This window comes from Oryx dammah, unplaced genomic scaffold, assembly GCF_014754425.2.
Source record: "Oryx dammah isolate SB20612 unplaced genomic scaffold, SCBI_Odam_1.1 HiC_scaffold_20, whole genome shotgun sequence".
NCBI lineage: Eukaryota > Metazoa > Chordata > Mammalia > Artiodactyla > Bovidae > Oryx > Oryx dammah.
The window spans coordinates 29294546-29317381 of record NW_024070204.1 but is presented as its reverse complement, the minus strand read 5'-3'; the positions used below and the strand labels follow the sequence as shown (position 1 = coordinate 29317381).

Sequence of the window (22836 nt, the reverse complement as noted above, 5' to 3'; positions counted from 1 at the left end):
TATAAAATATTATACATCTGAATATGCTAAAAACATTTTATTTACTCATGGTATCAGAATGCTGGAAGGATTTTATTCTTAGTCCCCTCTGGTGTGACTCTTACTGTTTCTTTTTAAATCAGAAACCTGTAGGCAATTGTTTTTATGTGAGTGAAATAAAGGATGGAGATATGGGATGGGCAAAAATATAGAACTGTCTTTTTTATCTAAAGCAATTTCCATGAAGATGAACGAGTTTCTTTGTAATACAGTAATTTTATAAGTAATAGTAGAATTCTTGATGTCCCAGCAGTAAGAAGTCTGCAGGACTGTGCCAATGATACAGGTTGCTGGTTGGGAGAAACTATTGTTTACAAGCTAATTATCATAGAGTAAGTTGGCTTTAGTTAGCTCTCAGAGGTTAAAACAGCAGATTTGGAAGGATAAAGTGTGTATCAGGATGTACATTTAAAAGATCTCTGATTACAAACAATAGTTTGAGAGAATTGAAAAAAAAACAAGTTAGAAAAAAAAAACCAGTTTATTAAGTAATATCATATAAATAACTTGTTACAAAAATTGATTTGCAAAAGGCATATTTACTCTTTGTGAGAAATCACTTTTTAAATTGCATTCTTTTTAAATTTATACTTCCAAGAAAACAAAGGAAAATAAAAGAAGCTATTTCAAGGAGCGTGTATTTGCCATTTGACTACAACGAATGGTCCCGCCACACTGAGCTAAAAAGGTAATTGTCTCAACCCCATTCTTCTAATACAGAAAAGTTTCTCATGTAATCTGTGAAGTTATGAAAAATCTCCCAAGCTGGAAATGTGGATGAAAGCTGAGCAATGATTGTTTCCACCAGGTGTTCTCATTGCCAGAGACATGAACGACACCGAGAAAAACCATATGAACTGAGGACTCCAGGCGGTAAATCTTCGAGGGTGGCATCAGCTTCAATTTATATTTGGGAGTATTTTTAATTAAAAACAATCAATACCAAAAAGCTTTTATTTGGGGGATTTTAAATCACACATCACAGTAGGAGACTGCCAAATTGCCTTAGCTTGGTACTACTGAAGACGCCCATAGCATTTATTATAAATCCTATTCTTACGCAGTTTACTTTCAAAGCAAGGAAAATAATCACAAAATAGTACAGTGGTTTGAAAGCGCTCCTATGTTTCTCCCGAACAGATCATTTTTACATTTGCTACACAGCATTTCTCCTGAATGCCTAGTAATTCTATACATATGATTCCTTAATAAACACTAAACTAATAGATCATAGAAAACTAAAAGCTTATAGTAGGTGCCTCTAGACATATTTACATAAATAGTGTAGTCTTGCAAGAAAGACCAAGATCTCATTATAGTGGAATGCTTTTTCCACAACGCTGGGTCCATGCCTCATTTGTCAAATTAACCCCATTTGAGGAGAAATTTGAGTTTGTGGTCCATGGGTTTTTAAAAAAATGGAATTAAGCAACTTGTAAAAGCTCTTTCGAAATTAATCTAATAACCCAGTGGCTCTTCGGCTAAGTGCCTGGTCCTGTCTGAAATACAGTGGGTAATAGGCTTTGTTTCCATTTGACCTCCTTTCGGCACTTTCATCTGCTGGCTCTGTTGGGCAAATGTTTCCCCCAAATTAAAAACTGAAAATGCATCATAAATAAGGTATTACCAAATGGGGAGGAGATTAAAGATTGTCTCAGCAATGCTTAAATTAAATTGACGATGCAGAGACCATAAACTCCTGGCTTTAAAAATGAACTATTTCTTTATTAACTTTTAACAAGTGTGTGAGTCCAAGGCATTTCTCTCTGTGTTAAATATGGTCAGGGTCTAATATTTTTTAGTAGAGAATTATCCCTTTAGAAAATTGTTCCATAAAGATGCCAAAGGGATATTAAAAATTCTGCAACCGTAAGAATCATTGAACTTTTAGGGAGACCATACTGTAATTTTGTATCCTCTACAAAAGAAAGCTACTTGTCAGACCTTAGGAAATAGTTTATTTTCTGGAAGACCCACACACTAACTCTTAATCTTTCCACTCTTATAATCTTATAAAGGAGTCTTGGTTGTAGTGTTAACGTAAACATAGTAGACAGCTTAGAGTTTTAATCTCCTGTCATAATTAAAAAGCATTTCATCTATATAAAAACAAAAAAAGCATAAAATTACACTAAAATGATTCTTTTCAGAGGATACCTTTCAAAATAGTGGAGATCATGACTTTCTAGTGTTTTTCCAAAGTAATTACACTGCTTCAACACTAGTGACTATGACAAAATAATTTGTTGGTTAGTTCAGTTCCTGAGGAAAATTGAGTTTAGTTGTACCTGCTTTAAATATTTAGTTTGGGCTCAGGAATTAGCTTTCTCTTTCCTTTCAACTGCATACTTTTAAAAAAATGGTCCTCAAGTGTATAAAATTGAGGAATGCCCAATTCGTAGTTTATATGTGATTATCGCCAATGAAATAATCATTTCAAGGCAAAGCATTTGATATAAGGTATTGCTCAGCAAATCAAACATCTCAAATCTATGTATTACTTAAATATCTAAATTTAAAAATTACCTCAAATGAAAGTAATGAAAGCATTCTAAGTTAATATGGATCTGTAAAATTTGGCTCCTTCTAAGGGAGAGATTCAATTTATAAGAGCTCTTGTACAACTTTTTGGGAGCTGAAAATGAATATCAAACCAAAATTTTTATATTGAGAATTGAATCAGCAGATTTTATTCCATCTGAGGAGTCAATTTGTATCCAAATTTGTATCCAAACCTTTATGCATCTAGACTGTAAACCTAAGAAAGTTCTTACAAAAACATACATTTTCTGGGTCCGAATCCCCTTTCTCAAGGCTCTGCGGAACCATTTTCAATTCTCCTTCTCATTTTTCAATTTAGTTTTTTATTTGGGAATGAATATTTTCCAGGTCTTTCAGAACATGCCATGAAGTGGAGGGGCTTTAAATTTATGCACAATAGATTAATGTTTTTAAAATTTCAGCTTATTCTAGGGAATATCTCAGTGATTTGAAGAAACTTTCCCTTTTGAATCAGAGGGTGAAAAATAATGTGAGAAGGGCCTCAAAGTCCTTGAAACAACCCACAAAAGTAATCTCCCTATAGTTAATGAACTTTAGGTTCTTTGTGATTAAAGCAAATATTAAAACTTTACCTCTCTCCAATCTCCTTCCCTCTTTCTCATGGCAAACAGCTAATACTAGGACAGAGACAATGTAAAAATTGAACTGAAAACTAATGCTTTCTCCAGTAATCATTCATGTCTGACCTGGGTCCTCGACCTGATAGCTTAGTGGAAGGAAGTGCAACCAGCACAGAATGATGAGACTATGGTTCTTATTGTTTCCATGATGTCAGACAGCATTCATTTTAGGAAAATATCATTCAACCTTGACATTTATAGGACCCTAATGCAAAATATTCAGCTTCAGTCTCAATTCACTCTCTTTCTTAGAGGTTCACCTCATCATCAGGTTTTGTGGTAAGAGATTTACTAGTTATTTAAATAGTTAGTCATATTAACCCGTTCTTGGTATAACTGTATAAGATACCTTCCAATCACACCTCAGAAATCCCACTACAGAACTTCTTACTTTCACTTATATGAGGAGAATGTAAATTTTACCCCTAAACTTTGAAGTTGCTGGCATCAACCCGCAGACATTCCAATTAATGCCAAAAGTTCAAAAGGAAGACTTCTGATGATATTTTTCTTTTTACAGGACTATCTCTCTTGATATAATTTATTACATAACATGAAACATGAGGATAGAGAGCTCTTTTTACAGTAAGTTGTGTGATTAAGGTGCTGTTCTATTGCTATAAGTAACTGGTTTTTATTAATTAACTTTACTAAGCTATCTTTTTTCAACACTTACCTGTGACTATGATATATACTGATTCTTTACAGTGAAGCCCTCCTGTAGTCCTTTATTTGCATCCATCTGTGTGTGTGTGTGTCTGTGTGTGTATGAAGAACTAGGAAAGAGAAACTTGTAAGCAAGAAATGGTCCAAGCATAAAATACTTGTTAGTATACAGGGAAGTCCATCCATTCAGGAAACACAAGGAATAATATGGTTGTAACAATTTTTCATTCTAATTGGGTAGCCCCAAATACTATATTTCTCTTATTTTAAAGATGCTGTCTTTACTTCCTGGGTAATACATCTATTTAATACTTAACAAAACAACAGTGTGTTTCCAAACAGAAAATATGTGTTGATATGACATTATCCCCAAATGGAAATGACACTAAGATTATCTGCAGAAAATTAACATTAATTGAAAATAAATCCCTAAGACTACGAATTGAAGTCAGCATATTCTTAAGTACATATTATATACATACAGAACCTGTTTTTGTTTTTTTTTTTAAGTTTTCAAAATGATGTTTTCATTACAGTACTTTGGAAATTTCTGATGACTGCACAATGTAAGATTCTAATGACAAAAATCATTAGAACAGCATATGAAATAAATGATTTGAACCTGCCAAAAGGATTAGTTCAGTTCAGTTGGGTCCTCTGGATAATAACTATGACGCTAATTGCATAATTAGAGAAATAATGGATTCGATGGATTGTACATTACTTTTCTGTTTGTAGTTTGAGACCATTACTTTATCATTAGTTCAAAGACAAGGATGGCAGTGTTGCCATGGAAACAAAGCTAAAAACAATGAAAAAATTTTAATGCTTTTGAAAGTCAACTATCATTTTAATTACAATCTTAAACACCCTTGTTGTAGGGAATCCAAGTTTTCCCTTTGATAGCGTCTTCCAAACATATAATATGTAGGTTTTCACCATGATTTCAGTATTCATCTATATCACATTATATAAATATATGGATATTCTCGACTGTGAAGGACAGGGTGTCAAGTTCAAGTGTGACTGGCTCTTACCTCCCCATTTAACTCTGAGAGAGGGATCTGAGTTTCATTTAATCTAATTTTACTAATGCAACTTAATTGTGTAAGAAGTATCTGAAGCATATGAGTTATTGTACTTCACACTGCTACTTTCAAGTATATTAGAATAATACTGACAACTACAGACAAGGAGTTAAACTTTGTCTCAGAAAAGTTCCTTCAAGAACTTTTTAAATGATTAGACTTATTTGTAATTAGCCTACTGATGGCTGAAATAATTCCAAGTGATCCATGATACATTTGGTAAACCAAACTTTAAAATATGCTAAATATTTCCTTTGTTAACATCTATTAGCTATTTTTCCTTTCCCTTTATATGATGTGACAGCAAACTTTTGCATGTCTTATGAACCAGTGGCAAGGAAATGAGGTCGTATTAAGATTTTTTCTTTTTTGGTTGTTCTTTTTGAACATTACCATTTAATTGGCATCATTTCCTAAAGAGGAAGGAGAACCTCAAAACACTGGTGGATTTGAAGTTTTGAATAGTCATTGGTGCTGGAAAAAGATCACGAAGGACAAACAGGATGGGCAATATCATTTTAAATTCTTTGTGACAGAAATACACACCCATATATAGTTCATCATCTCTTTGTGAGCTGATACACCAGGAACAGTGGTTCCTCCCTCATTTCTTCTACTAAAACTGTATTTTTATCATTAAAGCACAATCCCTCATCCCATTAGCGAGTGAAATGTACAGAGCAGTCAGCTGACCTTGAGTCAATGCAATGTAGTAAGAGACCAGGCCAGTGAAATTGAGCTGTGTTTCAGACTTGCCCTAAGAGTACAGGGGAAAAGATGATGACCCATCCTCTCCTGCAGCCCAGCGCCTGTTGGGCAGACATGGTTAACAGGATGCACTAAAAAATAAACATTTGCCTCTCAGAAGCTCATAAAAGTGTACTAGAAAAAAGTCTCTAACGTTGGATCCACACGGACTGCAGCCATTTACTTTTGGAACGGATAGAACAGAGGACCCTTCACGAAGCAGTGGATAAATAGAAATAGCCACTTCACATCTTTCAGTGTCGTATTGAAAAATGAAAAAAAAAAGGCAACATATCATATTAGGAGTCCTTGTCACTGTCCACCCCTCCATACATATCCGCGAGCTTTTTGAACCGAGGCCCCCAGTCACTAAGGTAGTCGTAATCTTGGTCTCCATCCGTGGTCACCGACTCGAGCGAGCTGAGCGAATCGGCCACCGAGCCGGCGCCCTCGTAGGCGTAGGTGGCCAGGGAGTCGTAGGGCGGGGCGGTGGGGTCCGTGTCATTCTCCTTTAACCTTTGGTTAATGAAATCTCGGACGTCGGTGTTATCACGGGCTGCTGGAGTCCGTCGGGGTAGGAAAAGGGCTTCGGGAACAATGTCCCTGCGCAATTTGCTGTCCTCTATGGCTTCGGGATTTCTCAGGGTGCCAATATCAAAGGCCTGGGTGTCCTCCTCTCCGCCTCCTTCGTCGTTGTAACTGACAATGTTGTCTCTGATGTCCTCTTTGGAAATGATCAAAGGTTCTTTTTTCCGCTGCCGCCTGAGAGCTGCGAACAACACCACTGTCACTGGAAGCAGAAACAAAACAGCAAGGGAAGGGAAAGTTAATTTGCCGCCCAATTAACATCAGGAAGAAATACAAAGTGAAGTTTTCAAAGTTCTCCACGAAACTACTCTTGTTTAAGGTTGTACTTGCCTCAGCACCTGATCAAATCAGGGCTCTCCCCCATCCCCGCAATGGAGTAACTATATATTTGAAAGAAAGTTTTTAAGAATTTAACTAGAGGATAAAACACCTTCATGTTTTGTCAGTAGTTCCTTTTTGCTTTGAAATGGCAGACTAGTTTCAAGATAAGGGGGAAAAAATAATAAGCTCAACCACAGTGAGATTACTGCAAAAAGAGTGAAAATTATGCTGAACACCTGAAATGCTCTGAAACTACTTATAAGCACAAGGCTGGCACCTTCAGGGATGTGTTGAAGGTTTGCATAACTCTTCTAAAATAACTTTTGCACTGATGCCTTCTTTTTTTTTCCCCCCCGAGAAAAGTGTAAAGTTAGCTTAAAGCCCAAAGTAGAGATGTGAATGTTTGCATACCTTTCTTACATATAAGTACAGATAACACCTGGAGAGACCCAGATACAATTCAGAAAGCCATTTTGGACTTCAAGATCAGCCAGTTTGAAGGGAACAGGTAATAGTACGCATGCCAGATTACTTGTGCTTAGGCTAAACAAAACAAACATATTTCTGTGGGAACTTAAAACAGAGAATCTTTCAGAGTTTCATATTCTGTAAGTTTGTTGACCGGAATGTTTGTTCTTTTGATTTTTCCTAATTCAAATTAGAGGCAAAGAAAGAACTGTATTTAAATAGCTCCTGATGTTTCTTCACAGCTGGCTACCTGTAAAGAGACACATCTACGAATGAGCATATGGATGAGAAAGTGAAAACATAGTGACAGCTTAGAGAGAAAACAGTCATCTGGGGCAGAAAATGCATTGTTAACCTGGGTTTGTCCAGGGGAGATTAGTACCAGTAATACCTCTTTACTCTTTCATCCATAACATGGTCCAGTTTTTATGAGCCATGAAAATTGAATTATCACAATAACAATTATAGAATAATGGGCTTTGGTAGAGGGGCATATCTACCTATTAATAATGGATATATGCACACCCAGGTATCTATATATTTAACATTTCAGATGTTAATGGTATTAATAATTGGTTACCTGTTGAGATGGTTCTATGTGCCAAGCACTGTGCTAAGTGCTTTACATGTGGAATCTAGTTGAATTATCATAATAGGCTTGACAAAGTAGGTACCATCATTATAACTCCATTTTACATAAGGAAATTGTGGTTAAGAGATGTGATGTGTGCAGATAATTGAAATCCAGGTCAGGCAGACTAAAAAGCTTGTACACTTAATTACCATGCTTTGAAGCATGTTTGGATTATAGCCTATTTCACAGGGATATGCAGTTCTGCTGTTTTCAAGCATGTGGTTGTATAAATATAAACATTCTCTTTGGCTGCCGGAGAGTATCCTGGTGCCTCATGTATCCCTTTCATATTTTTTGTTTATTCAACAAGTATTTATTTATTGCCAACTCTGTGCCAGGTAGAGTTCTAGGCAGTATTAATGAAAAAAATTGATCAAGAGTCTTGTCTGAATAAAGTAGGCAGAGGTGGTGGTGGTGGTGGTGGATGGATGGATGGAAAGAGAAAAAAACAATGTATATAATAAATAAGGAAATTATTAGAAGATGATAAGTGCAATATAAATAAGAAAAAGTAAGGCAGAGTAAGGAGGATGGGAAGGACTTCTGTATATGTTTGAGGGGCTGCATATATTTTTGTGTGTGTATGGGGGTTGAGTGCATCATTAAGGAACTAACATTTGAACAGATAGATGAGGAGTTATCCAGGGCGCTATCTGGAGGAGAGGACAGAGCTAGGAGCAAGGCCATGGAGTGGGGTGTGTTTGGAGTGTGTGAGGTGTGGGGTCGGTGGGGAGAAAGGAGTAGGAAGGGCCATGTCAAGTGGGGCTGTGGATGCTCCATATGCCTTTGCTTTGCCCTGGGGGTCCAAGTGGTTGGAAAATTGCAGGGTTTTGGGTGGAAAGATGCTCTTAATCTACCTTTTTGTAAAAATGTTTATTTGGTTGTGCCAGGCCTTAGTTGCAGCACGCGGGATCTTCAGTCTTCACTGTGGCTTGTGGTGTCTTTAGTTGCGGTATGTTTACTTGTGGCTTGCAAACTCTTAGTTGTGGCATGTGGGGGTCTAGTTCCCTGACCAGGGATTGAACCTGGGTCCCCTGTATTGGGAGCATGGAGTCTTAGCTACTGGACCACCAAAGAAGTCCCTCGTGTCAAAGGAGATCTGTAAAAGTCACTCAGTCGTGTCCAACTCTTTGCGACCCCATGGACCATACAGTCCATGGAATTCTTCCAGGCCAGAATACTGGAGTGGGTAGCCTTTTCCTTCTCCAGGGGATCTTCCCAACCCAGGGACTGAACCCAGGTCTCCTGCATTGCAGGTGGATTCTTTACCAGCTGAGCTACAAGGGAAGCCCAAGAATACTGGAGTGGGTAGCCTATCCCTTCTCCAGCGATCTTCCCAACGCAGGAATTGAATCGGGATGTCCTGCATTGCAGGTGGATTCTTTACCAACTGAGCTAAAGGGAAGTCCCTTAATCTACCTTTTACGCTAGTTTCCAGTGTGACACAGATTTGCAAAACAGAGGGCTGTAAGTAAGGCCAGTCTTTAGAATAGAGAATAGAATCAAGCTAACTGTCTCTCAGAGAAAGACATTCTGACAGACAGAGGTTCATTCCATCATTTAAGGCAAGATAGCAGGCATTTATCACTTCCTAATTCTTCCCTAGCTTAAGTTGCCTGTATCTTGTCTTTTAGTCCTATGCACACCTGAAAGTGCAGTTGTCTAGAAGACAGAGGGCATGTTCAGTAATTCAAAGGCATTTGTGCACTGCCTAATTCTCCTACTGCTACAATTGCTTGTCTTTTCTTACTGGCCCAATGCACATCTAACAGAAATTCTTGAGAGCATAATCATCTAAAAGGAAGGTCTTTTTTTCAGAGCTAACTTTTATAAACTGAAGGTATGACTTCTAAGCACTTGGAATAAAAACACTCTGAGGAAGTAATATGCTGTCTTCCCAGTAACTGACCCTTTCCTTTTCTCTACCCCCTTGAGGCCAGAGGACCACAGTGAAATTTTGGGGCTTGGACCAATTTGTGTTCAAATCCCGTCATAAAACTAGAAGGGAGCAAGGTATCTGCGATGAGCAGATTTAGATTCAATTAAACAATCTGACCTTTCTAAGTCAGGTTCCTTCTCTGTAAAAGAGAGGCAATATCATGGTGCCCAACGCGAAAGTTATGCCAACTCAAAAGCACCAAAGAGGCACAAGATGTGGTTGTTTTTACTGTTGCTTTATTGACAAAAACAACAGATGCCACATGATCCACTTTCTTGACAGCAGATTTCCTCCTATGTCAACGCCGCTTTCTTCCTCTTACAGGCGCCCAGATTTGTTCAATCGTCTCATTTTTAGTTCAAGCTCTCTTTCAGTGTGGAAGTTGCACTGCATTCTATAAGCTTGTAAAGAAAGTAGGGTACAATGTGGAAGCACCAGGGCCTGGGGGGCAAAAACCTGGGTTTGGAACTTGGTTCTATCACCTGTTAGCTGTGTGACTTAGCTTCACATCCTGGAACCTCGGCTTTCATATGTAAGATGCAGATAAATATAGACCAGATGGTTCTGAGGATTAAGTGAGAAAAACATTTGTAAAGCCTCTTGTCCAGTGTCTAGCCCATGATGTGAGTCTAATAAAGGTTAGATCCCATTTTCTCCTTTTTAATTAGGTACAGAGTTACAAAGAGACTAGACAAGATGTGGGAAACACGGAGGCAAATTAGGAGTAATGAGGAGACGGCAAATTCATAGGAGGAAAGAGATGAAAAAAGAGGTCATAGGGAGCTGGTTAGAAGGAAAATAAGAGGGTGGAGAAAGTGGGTAGATGATGAGAGAAGGGAAGTATGACCTCTATGAGATGAAGACCAGCTCTTTCTCCATAGACCAGGGATCCATGGAATTCTATTTGATGCAGCCTCCAGACTTAGCCCTTCTAAAAATGCCCTCTTTTACCAGGGGGGATGGTGGGGGGAAGGGATAGTTAGGGAGTTTGAGATCGACATGTACACACTGGTACATTTAAAATGGATAACCAGCAAGGACCTGTATAACACAGGGAACTGTGCTCAATGTTATGCGGCAGCCTGAATGGGAGGGGATTTTGAGGGAGAATGGGTATGTGTATAGCTGAGTCCCTTTGCTGTTCCCCTGAAACTGTCACAACATTGTTAATCAGTTATACCCCAATACAAAATAAAAAGTAAAAATAAATTTTAAAAACCTCTTTTTTTTAAAGCCAAAAAAGAATATTCGTATCTTTCTCACGGAAAACAACATTTACAGACTCACACCATTAGAACACTGTTTTGTCTTTGCAAACTGTCAGTTTTTATTTATCCTCATATCTTAAAATACTTCCTCCAACTCTTAGTTGACAAAGAGAATCACAGTTCTGTAGCCAGGTTTCAAGGCTCTGTGATACTTAGTGGAGTCAACCTGGGATATGAAACTCTTGAGCAGGGATCCCTAGGCTTTCTCTTCTTGGAGAAATGGAAGTCTTCCTTCCCTCTTCTCAAAGTTACTACATTGCCATTAAAAAAAAAAATGCTTCCCTGGTCTGCCTCTGAGAACTCCAGGTTAACTCTGACTTACTTTCCCCTCCATGGTGTAGGCAAGTTTTACAAATTTTAACTTTTATTTTTTGAAGGGGTGCATTAGCTAATATTTGATCTCTTATTTCATAACAATCAACAGACTTTTGAGCATTCCGAGCTCAACTTGTGTGCTTAATTAGTTGGTTGGGGATAAAAATTTTTCCTTCAAATCACTGTTAGACGTTTGATTAGATTCATTTCTTTTAGATCCCAGATTTATTTCCTTAGTCACAGAAGTTATTTATTGAGAGTCTGAGAAATAACAGACATTGTATATGTGGTAATCAGAGACCAGTGCTAAGAAGGTAGTTATTCAAGTGGGTGGATCCAAGCAAGTTTGCTGAGTTCAAGAAAATTCACCACTATTTATTTTCCTGTATGAGAGAAAAAAAGTCATTGCATTTCTCTTTCCAGTTTCTTACTGATCTTTAAACTTTACCTTGATGGAAATGGCCTTCATCATATATACTCTACACCCAACAACTTTTGTTCTTTGAAAACTGAATGTTTGCCAGGTTAAATATTAAACAACCAATGAAATAGAAAGGGTGTATTTATATTGCCCTCAAATCCCCCTGCAACTCATTCCCAGCCTGATAGACAAGAGATTCTTTTGGCGGAATGACTCCCTCAGTGGGGAAAGACATGGGCAAGTTTCACAACTGTTCATTCTCCAAAGCCATTTTTCAAGCAAAAACTAGTTCATGGGTGAACACACATAAGATTCCCAGCACATTACTCACCTAGATCAGGCTGTATGCCTTAATGGGGGAGGCGGATAAATCTAGAGAGCCACAGTAACAGTGTGTGCCCCTCAGCATGGGGAGATAGGATGCAGGGAGAAGCAGTTTACCTAGTAGGGTCACGATGCACAGAAGGATGGCAATCAGAGCCCCCGTGCTCAGTCCCGTGGGGTGGACGAGGGCCTCCGCATGGCAGGACTGCATGTTCCCTTGGTGGTCACATGCACAGACCCGGACAGTCACTGTCCCAGTGCTGCTTTGGACTGGGTAGTCGTTGTCTGATATGACCACAGGCAGGAGATAGGTGCTCATCTCGTGTCTGTTATAGCCATTTTTCCGAGTAAAGATTCCCGCTGTGTTGTCTGGAACCGGAAAGCAAAGTGGTGAATGGAAGTGGAAATCATGTTCTATATGGGATCAGTTCTGATGAGACTAGATGGATATAGATACAGACATACATATATAGACAGACAGGCAGCTGGGGCTCATTTACCTTTGTTGTCTTGAATGGTAAAGTTTGAGCCACTGGCTGCTTCGGGGGCCAAAGAGAACGAGAATTGGTGCCCGCTGTAAGGGTCATCCTTGTCAATGGCGCGTAGGGTCTGAATCAACTAAAATCAAAACCATAAAGCTGTCATCAAGTTTTACTAACTTAGAAGAGTTTCTTACAGCTTTGCAGTAAATTGCTTAACTCAATGATATCTAATTTTAATTTTACAATGATGGCCTCTAGAAAACTTACAATGAATCCACCCTAGGCAGAGAACTGATTGGCTGGAAATAGAGCAAGGGACAGCCCTGCAACAGTATTTATTGCAGCAAATCTAAATTCATCTGTTGAAACCGGTAGTACCCTCTTCTTTGTGATAACCAGAATTGTCTCCAGATATTACCAAATGTCCCTGGTGGAGGTGGTGGGAGGGGGTGGTGCGGGGCAAAATCACCTGGGTTGAGAAACATAGTCCTAGAGTGATAACAAGCTTAAAATATCCCAGCGATATGACAACATTGCAGCTTAAGTAAAGGGAGGCACTCTTTGGACAGCTTGCTTAGAAATGCAAGCTTGGCATATACATCAGCAACTGACTTGCTAAAGAGCTAGTTTGAATATAAAACCCACAACTTCAGAGTCCCATTTTAACATGTATTTTAACAGTGCACTTCTATTTTGACAAACTAACATAATTTTTATATCACTGGCAGAAAAGACTGATTTCAGGTGGGGACAAATGTGTAAAACAGTAAAACATTCATGAATTTGTATTACTTGTACAGATGGGCAATGTAAATAAATGAAACTATGAATTATAGGCAATTATAAAATATGTTCTAGCTAGTACTTTTCAGTATATATGGCAATTAAAAGTATCTGCTCACCAATAAAGATTTTTCCAATAAAGCAGTGACTGATACATTTTCTTGAAAACTTAAGACTAATTTGGGATCAGCATCAGTGAGACTAACGAACTTTCTATTTTTAAAAACTGTTTGTTCTCTTATGCAAGTTAAACATTCATCATGGTTCTTATTTATAGTATTAATTTTGTTGGCATTTATTTCATAGGTAATTTAAGACTTGCCCTCAGCTCTGTGTATCATCTGAATTATTAGAAGATCTAAGTTTGTCTGAGTTAATTAATTTGCTTTCTTATGAAACTCACCTGATCTGCTTTTGCTTTTTCACAGACAAAGGTTTCATAGAATTCAGCAAATTCCGGGGGGTTGTCATTGACATCTAGGACTTTAATATATAGAGGTACTCGGCTGCTCTGCTTTGGATTATCTGCAAAATGCCCAAAAGAAAGGAACAGGCATTTATACGTGGATGGGTGATCCCATTTAGGTGATGGTTACTCACTCCTTTCTCATTCAGACATAGTTTCGCCAAGGCTCCTGTGAGTACCACAGGGCATTATATATCAGCATAGTCACAAAAAAGTAGAATTCTATTCTTTGGTACTTCTGGATGAGGACACACCTGAAGGAAATATATAGGGGACAAAGCTACCTTTATGTACAGTCAGTGCTGTGCTGTGCTTAGTCACTTAGTTGTATATCACTCTCTGTGACCCCATGGACTGGAGCCCACCAGGCTTCTCTGTCCATGGGGATTCTCCAGGCAAGAGTATTGGAGCAGGTTACCATGCCTTCCTCGAGGGCATCTTCCCAAGCCAGGGATTGAACCCAGATCTCCCACATTGCAGGGGGATTCTTTACCATCTGAGCCCTCAGGGAAGCCCCAAAATACTGGAGTGGGTAGCCTATCCCTTCTTCAGAGGATCTTCCTGACCCAGGAATCGAACCGGATTCTCCTCCATTGCAGGCAGATTCTTTATCAGTTGGGCTACCAGGGAAGCCCATACAGTGCAACCACATAATAAATCCCAGATTAACACAAAATAAAGAAGAGTTATCCAGAAAAGGAATTTTAGAGGCAGAGTTTAAAGGAAGCCAGGGAAGTAGGCTTTTCTGTGGACAGAAGGAAAAAAGACTGGGACAATAATGATTGTGAATGGTCTTAGTTTTTCAGTTTGAGAGCTAGATATTGTGTCAAGCACTTTGTTATATTATTTTATTTAATCCTTATAAACTTCTGAGATAGATATAATTATTGCTCCCATATTATAGATGAGGAAACTCATTATATTATAGATGAGGCATGGAGGAGTTAGGTAATTTGTCCACATTCACAGAAAAATTAATAATAAAGAGTGGATCCTAGATTCAAACTTGGGTCTGTCTGACCATAAAACTGAGGCTGTTCATCTCATATAATGAAAGAGCCCAATCAGTGTTTGCAGACCTGCAGTAAATGGAGTGTTTTTGCTGTCATCTCTGATAATATCCTGGGAAGTATGGAAGATAGATTCCTGTTCTAAGAATCAGGGGCTGGAGTCTCTCACCTCAGGTCTTTCCATTCATTCACTCATACGTCTATTTGTTTGTTCTCATCATAAATATTTAGTGAGCATCTTGTACTAACTTGTGCCAGCCACTATTTGGGGTGCTGGGACACATTGGGACTATAACAAAGACCCTGCTTCCTGGAGCTTTGTTCTAAAGGAGGAAGGCAAACTGTAAACACATAAATATATAATGTGCCAGATGGCAAATGCTATAGAGAAATTAAACAGGTAAAAGGGACTGGAGATAGACGGAGATGCAGCTTTGTGTGGGATGACGAGGACTGGCTTCTCTGATGAGATGCCATTTGCATAGAGACATGAATGAAGAGATGGATTAAGCCATGTGAGTGTTTCTGGCTCTCGAGGTCAAGGAAATGGCAAGTACAGTGGCCTGGAGTGAGAGAGAGCTGGTTTAATACAAGCTCTTGGCTCTTGGCATAAAAGGTACTGAAAAAGTTTGGACAATAAGATTCTTAGGTTCCTTTGCATCTAAAATATTGCTCACATTATTCTTCCAAAGTCAGAGCTTCAAAAGCGAGTTTTAAAAGGTCTTTATCACTAGTATTTTCAAATATATCATAGAAACAGTAAACATTAAAAGCAAATTTTTAGGTGCAAAGCTTAAAACACACTTAAGATGACTACTTCAGTAAAAAATAAAATTTCATGATATTATAAAAATGATCCTTTTCAGGTGGGAAATAGTTTTGTAATTTTAACGCTCTAAGTATGCTCTGTCATTGGTATGCACAGTAGTCCCTGCACATACATTCTGAAGATCAAATTCTCACCTAACAAATGTATAATGAACAATTCTTACCCTACACAAAAGCAGTGTTTCATTTTGTCCACATTGGTTACTTATTATTCTACTCAATATCTTTCAGCCACTTCAAATCTCATGAGTTATACTGACAAAGAATATTACTGTATTAAACCATTTGATATGGACCATTTTACACTAGATACCTGAGCTAAAATAATTTGAAGTTCTAAAAACAAAAGCTAAAAAATGAGCTATAACTTAGATGTCTATTTTTAAACATTTAAATGCTATTTTAAAAATCCTCTTTCTTTCATTTACTTAAGTCTACACATTGTGTATATATTACACAGGTTTCACTGTGTATAATTATTTGAAGTATCCCTTTGGCAGTGTTTTTCTTTGCCTTACATTTAATGGAGACTGTGATAAAATTCATTTTAAATACTCTATGGATTACTTGGTGGTTAGTATTGCTCACTTTGGTGTTCCATGGAAAAGTCAAAATTTATATCTTTTAATTCTGTAACAGGGCTTCCCTGATAGCTCAGCTGGTAAAGAATCCGCCTGCTATTCAGGAGATCCCGGTTCGATTCCTGGGTTGGGAAGATCCCCTGGAGAAGGGAAAGGTTACCCACTCCAGTATCCTGGCCTGGAGAATTCCATGGAGTATATAGTCCATGGGGTCACAAAGAGTCAGACACGACTGAGTGACTCAAAAAAAAAAAATTCTGTAACAATTTTGAAACAGACATTCTACAGAAAGCTAAAAGGTGAATAGCCAAAAGATTTCTACAGTAAATCCTCCTTGATAAACAAATATTAATAAATATATATTGTGTTGGATATATATTAATTGATAAAGTGCAATGAAAGCTTATATATACCAATTCTTTTTAAAAATGCACATAGTGAGAGCTAACTGACAGAAGGTTGACAAATATTTGTTGTCTAAATTCATCAGTTTCTTTCTTCTCATATAATTATGTTGCTAAAACAATACTGGTTATGTTGCTGAAATTAAAAGAACTATTTCTAAGCAATGCCTACATTTTAGGTTATACTTGATCCCCACTCCCCCACTACTGACACACACATACAGTGTCTAACTGGGAGCCCATTTCTTTCAGCAGCTTGTGTGACACTCTGATTTACAAGCATTTTGGGATCAAATCCAACATGTACCTAGACTGAGAGATGCATTCCCATTTTATTGTTCCCAAACTACAGAACTTCCACAGTTGCTTCTGCATTTATGATCGAACCAACACGTGTTTAGAGGAAACATTTAGTACAAATCATTACAGAGCTCTCTCCTTCAATATGTATTGAGCAGGATCATCAATACACAGTGACGAGTTTCAGCCATGCTTCACTAGCCCTTGCTGAGATGCTCTCTGCCAACTGGGGATGGTATTGGGAAAAGGGTGGACTTACTGATCTCTGTTGCTATCACTGTTATGTTGTGCCACAGCAGTGTTTCTCGGTCAAGAAGTTTCGATGTAAAGATTGAACCATTTCCAGAATCGATGTTGAATATTCTGTCCATATCTGTGTGTCGATCGACAGAATACCTGAAAATGCAGAGTAGAATTTAGGAAGGTTTTCTTTGTATTTGTTATTTTTACATCCTAAAACGATTCCAGAATATCGGTTACATGAAATTTTTTCTACCTTTAGCGCATATTTGAAAATCTGTAACTTAACACTGATGCTTGAACTATGGTGTTGGAGAAGGCTCTTGAAGAGTCCCTTGGAATGCAAGGAGATCAAACCAGTCCATTCTAAAGGAAATCAATCCTGACTATTCACTGGAAGGACTGATGCTGAAGCTGAAACTCCAATACTTTAGCCACCTGATGCGAAGAACTGACTCATTGGAAAAGACCCTGATGCTGGGAAAGAGTGAAGGTAGGAGAAGGGGATGACAGAGGATGAGATGTTTGGATGGTATCACCAACTCACTGGACATGAATTTAAGCAAGCTCTGGGAGTTGGTGATGGACAGGGAAGCCTGGGGTGCTGCAGTCCATGGGATTGCAAGGAGTCGGACACAACTGAGTGACTGAACTGAACTGAACATTAAAGAAGATATTCTGAGAAATTATTGCTTTACAGTTGAGGTATTAATAGAACCCACTAGACAAGTTGTATGATTTTTGAGTGTCATCACCAAATTTTTTAAAAATGTAATTTGGATCAAGTTTATATACTAATTGTTATGTTTTGATTTTTTAGATCTTTAGAACTTTAACATGTGTGTGTGCATAAGTAGGATTATTGGCTATTTTTCTATTACTCATTTTTGTTTTAAAAATCATTTTGTTGAAAAAGCAAAAGATGGCAAATGTGGCTGAGGTTAGTGAGGCTGGAGAGGGATTTAGGAGATAGGCTTGGAAAGAGATTCACAGTTGGGACTGTAGAGGGATGGGCTGGCCATGGGGAGGAGTTGGAGTTTATTTGAACTTGATGTAGATCTTCCAATTGATTTTATGCAGAGGAGTGTCACTGTCCAACTCATGTTTACTAAAGATCACTGGCTGAATTAGGAGAATGGTTGGATGGTGATATTACAAATGATAGGTGTGAAGAACAGGATTTGGGGAAGATCAGTTTTGATATGTTGAGACTGAGGTGCCTTAGGAAAGTTCAGGAAGCTCAAGATGAACATTTGGACTGACAATCTGGATTTTCTAGTCAATTGTCTAAGAAGAGAAGAAGGAAAAATGTGAGGAACTGAGATGCTTAAAGGACAAACAGGAACAGAGACCCACAGGGACTAGAACAGAGCCTAGAGCAGAGTAAGAATTTGATACATATTTAAAAAGGAGGGTTTGGAGAATTCAAGGAAAACCAAGAGGTGTTTTAGAAACAAAAAAAGGACAAAGTCTTCAACACTGAAATTCATGGAAGATGAGTAGACTTTGAGAAATGCTATCTTCTTTATAAGTGTATCTCTAGTTTCTGGAATAGCCATAAGTAAGAGGAAAATATGTAATACACCCTGTTTTATAGAGGATTCCTAAAGAGAAAATTCACAAGAAAGTTGATATGTGAAGGCTATTAGGAATGAAAAGGTTGCCCATTTCAGCTGCATTCTCAAAATGTACATCATGATAGGAGATTTTAAGATGTTAACTCAGTAGAAATATATTTTAAGTAAATGTGATATAAAATTTTTTTGAAAAAAAATTATCTTATGTGACTAAAGAAGTAAAGATTTGTGCTAAAATAATGATAAATTAACATTTGGGGATGAATTCTCTAGTATTAATCATACACTTAAGATGGAATCTAACACTTAATTGTTCCATAGTTATGTCTTGAATAACCAAAAACTATATATGGTTGTACTTTCTGAATATAAGAATCAGTTATAATTCTCCTATAAAAGAAACCACTGGAACATACATCTATGTACCAATGTATCTATATATATTTTTATCTTTAAATCTATGTCCATACATGAAATCCATATGTACCAAAGAAAGACTGGTGGAAAAAATTTTAAAATTAGTTGACAGCCAACCTAGCTTCTGACAAGCTAACAACTTCCTATAGTGAAACAAAATAAATACAATGGGTAAAAGTGGTATGTGGTATAAAAGTAAAACAGATATAAAAATGCAGCCTAAATTCCCAGAAGACATTATCTCTTTCATTAAAAATATTTTGACTGATCAAAGAGGTAATCAAAGTTCGTATTTATAAACTTCCAGCATTAGCACATTTAAATCGGCCTTGATATTGACTTGCTAAGATTGTTTTCTTATGCAGTATACAAACTTTGAGTAAAAGCACATTGTGAAAGTACTTAAGGTTATTCATGTTGTATAAGCAAAGGCCATCGTTTAAATTCCTTGTGGCGTATGTGCTACATGCTGCGTACTAGGCTGCTTCACTTGTGTCCCACTCTTTGAGGATCCATGGACTGTAGCCCTCCAGGCTCCTCTGTTCATGGGATTCTCAAGGCAAGAATACTGGAGTGGATTGCCATGCCCTCCTCCAGGAGATCTTCTGGACCCAGCAATTGAACCCATGGGTGGTATGTCTTCTGCATTGGCAGGTGGGTTCTTTACCACTAGCACCCCCCAAGAAGCCCATTTTCCTTATTAATAATTTTAAATGTATATGGAAGAGCCCTTGACCCATGGAGCTCTCATGTGGCTATTCTGGGTTGCCCATCATGCAATTCAAGGAGATATTCCAGTAGGATGATAAAACAACAAAGTCTCTTTTCCCAAAGATTTAAAATTATTCTCTGAAAATAAGCCAGGCATTTCTGTGTTTTAGTTGTGGGACTTGCCATGATATTTCATTTGAACAAAGGGCTCAGTGGCTGAAAAGTTAGGAAACAAGTGTCTTAGAATCTCAAAGTCTTTCATCTGAAAAAAAAAAAAAATTCTTCATGCAACAACCAATGTGATCCTTTTAGAGAGTAGTTTTGGATTAGTTAAGTCTAACTTTCTTCACAGGGAATAATTGACACAATAATATTCTGGTTTACCTCTTTTCTCAGTGAGTCAACTAAGCTATGGGTAAAGGCTTGAAGCTGTGGACTCCAGTGCTCTCGTGATAAGATTCTAGCATACTTAAGCAATGATGGTCTCAAAGAGCCATGAGGCTTTCTTACAATGTAATTTACAGTGAAGGTGTACAGGGAAAATAAAGCTTGCTTACTTGGTATATATTTGGACTCAACTCAAAGCTTGCCAGTGGCTTCTTACCTCAATCAGAATAAAATACAGTGGTTACTAGGGCCCACAAATCCCAGTAGGACCTGCCTCGCTCACCACCTACTGAACCTCTGTTGCCTGATACCTGATACCGTAATTTCTCTTCATCTGCGACTGCTCTCAGCTTGGCCGGCCTCTCCTCCCATATGCCAGGCAAACTCTGATATCAGATCCTCTCCTTGTTTTTCCCTCTTTGGCACCTTCTTCCTCCAGATATTAGTGTGGCTCATCCCTTCATTTCATTCAAAGCTTTACTCAAATGATTTCCAACAAGGCCAGGCCTGACTACACTATCTAAGATAGTATCCAGATACCCCTTTGTGTTCTTTCTTTCTTTTGGCCATTTCACACAGCATGGGGGATCTTAGTTCCCTGAGCAAGGATTGAACCCAAGCCCACTGCACTGGAAGCGTGGAGTCTTAACCAATGGACCTCCAGGGAAGTCCCACCCTTTGTTTTCTGTCTTATTTTGCTGCTTACACTTTAGTGTCACCTGATATATCACAGGGCTTCCCTGGTGGCTCAAACAGTAAAAAATTTGCCTGCAATTCAGGAGACCCAGGTTCAGTCCCTGGGTTGGGAACATACCCGGAGAAGGGGATGGCAACCCACTCCAATATTCTTGCCTGGAGAATTCCATAGACAGAGGAGCCTGACGGGCAACTAACACTCTCACGTATTTATTGTTTGCTTGTTTCTGTCATCCCCAGTTAGAATGCAAGCTCCCTGCAATCAGGATTGGGCACTATTCTCGCTCATATCCCTAGTGCCTGGAACAGGCCTGGCACATGGCAAGTGCCCTGAGCAGAAAGTTCTGGACTCACTGGCACAACTTCTCAGTCTGCTTACTTTCTTCACAGGGAATAATTGACACAATAATATTCTGGTTTAGCTCTTTTCTCAGCGAGTCAGCTAAGCTATGGGTAAAGGCTTGAAGCTGTGGACTCCAGTGCTTTCCTGATAAGATTCTAGCATACTTAAGCAATGATGGTCTCAAAGAGCCATGAGGCTTTCTTACAATGTAATTTACAGTGAAGGTGTACAGGGAAAATAGAGCTTGCTTACTTGGTATATATTTGGACTCAACTCTATTAATTTCCCCATGATTTCCCAGACATATATCATGAAACTGTGCTAGTTTTTATCCATGTCTGCAAAAGAAAAAAAATTATGCATCCAAATGGAGCATAATTCTGCCTGTAAGTGTTATATGGTAGGTTCTTCCATACTTGAAAAACAGACTTTCAAGCCCAGTGCCTTTTTTGTTAAAAGTGCTTCCTCCAACAACTTTGACAAATCTAAGACCTGAGAAGAAATCCCAGCCCATTCAACTGCATTACCTTGTACCACTGCCATATAAGCAATAAACTCCTTATAGCTCATTTTATGCCTTCCTCCCAAATTAAAAATATAATTTTGGGGGCTGACTGAAGGCATATGGGATCTTAGTTCCCCAATCAGAGATCAAACCCATTCCCTCTGCAGTGGGAGGGCAGAATCTTAGCCACTGGACCACCAGGGCAATCCCCAAATGTTGAGTTTTTAAGGTTTATTTAGTTGCTAAAATAATATTTTATATTATGCAAGAAGTGTGAAAGTAGTAAAAGTACTTTAAAGCATTTTTTAAAGGAAGATACAGCTAATTGGAAAAAAGGATTCATCTTTTCCAATTTGCAAGTGAATATTTGAATTTAAATCAACAAACTTATGGAAGAGACATGTCACAGAAATGTGCTTACTTGACAGGGTTCCTGGCAGCATCTGGGTCTTGGGCTGTGACCGAGCCTATTGTCGTATTTATCTGAGCGTCTTCTCTTATTTGCAGGATGTAGGCCAGTTTGCTGAAGACAGGGGGCTCATCTACATCTTCCACCAAAATTCTCACCGTGGCTGAATCTTTGAATGGACCCAGGTAGAGAAAGCGGGGTTCAACATGAGGATTGGAGGCTTCCACTTTGAGGGTGTACACTTTCTTCTTTTCAAAGTCCAAGAGCTTGTGGGAAGTGAGGGGAGGAAGAAATGACATATTTAAAGCAGTCAAGACACAGAAAGTCAAGACACGAGCCATTTTTAATGCAAACCATTGATAAATCATATTGCTTTGAGATATTACTACATAGCATAATGTTGGGAAAGGACATGGGAGTTCAGATGCCACCAATCCTGATGAAATTGTGGGCAGAAATCACTCACCAGGAATGAAAGTTTATGATGGGCAGGAGAGGGCACCTAGAAGCAGAGAGAACCCAAAGAGGCTCCTTTTATAAAAGTCCTTCTATCTGACTATCAGGAGCCACACCAGGGGCAGGTTGGCAAATATGTAGAGGAGCATTCTGCGTCAGATGTTGTCACATTTGGCTTTAATTGAACAGTCACTGAGTGTTTAAAAGTTGTCAAAGAACTTCCCTGGTGGTCCAGTGGTTA

At 38.4% G+C, this 22836-nt stretch overlaps 1 protein-coding gene across 1 annotated transcript in view; it reads right to left on the bottom strand.

Moving 5' to 3' along the window:
• Positions 1-506: 506 nt before the first annotated feature.
• CDH6 (cadherin 6) overlaps positions 507-22836 on the bottom strand; it is a 154309-nt gene continuing 131979 nt past the window's right edge. Inside the window, exons 7-12 of the mRNA XM_040262273.1 lie at positions 22152-22405; positions 17114-17250; positions 13669-13790; positions 12501-12618; positions 12118-12369; positions 507-6512 (exon numbers count right to left, since the gene is read on the bottom strand). Of these exons, the coding sequence (XP_040118207.1) occupies positions 6022-6512; positions 12118-12369; positions 12501-12618; positions 13669-13790; positions 17114-17250; positions 22152-22405 (1374 nt within the window). The 3' untranslated portion in view covers positions 507-6021. The remainder of the gene's footprint in view (positions 6513-12117; positions 12370-12500; positions 12619-13668; positions 13791-17113; positions 17251-22151; positions 22406-22836) is intronic.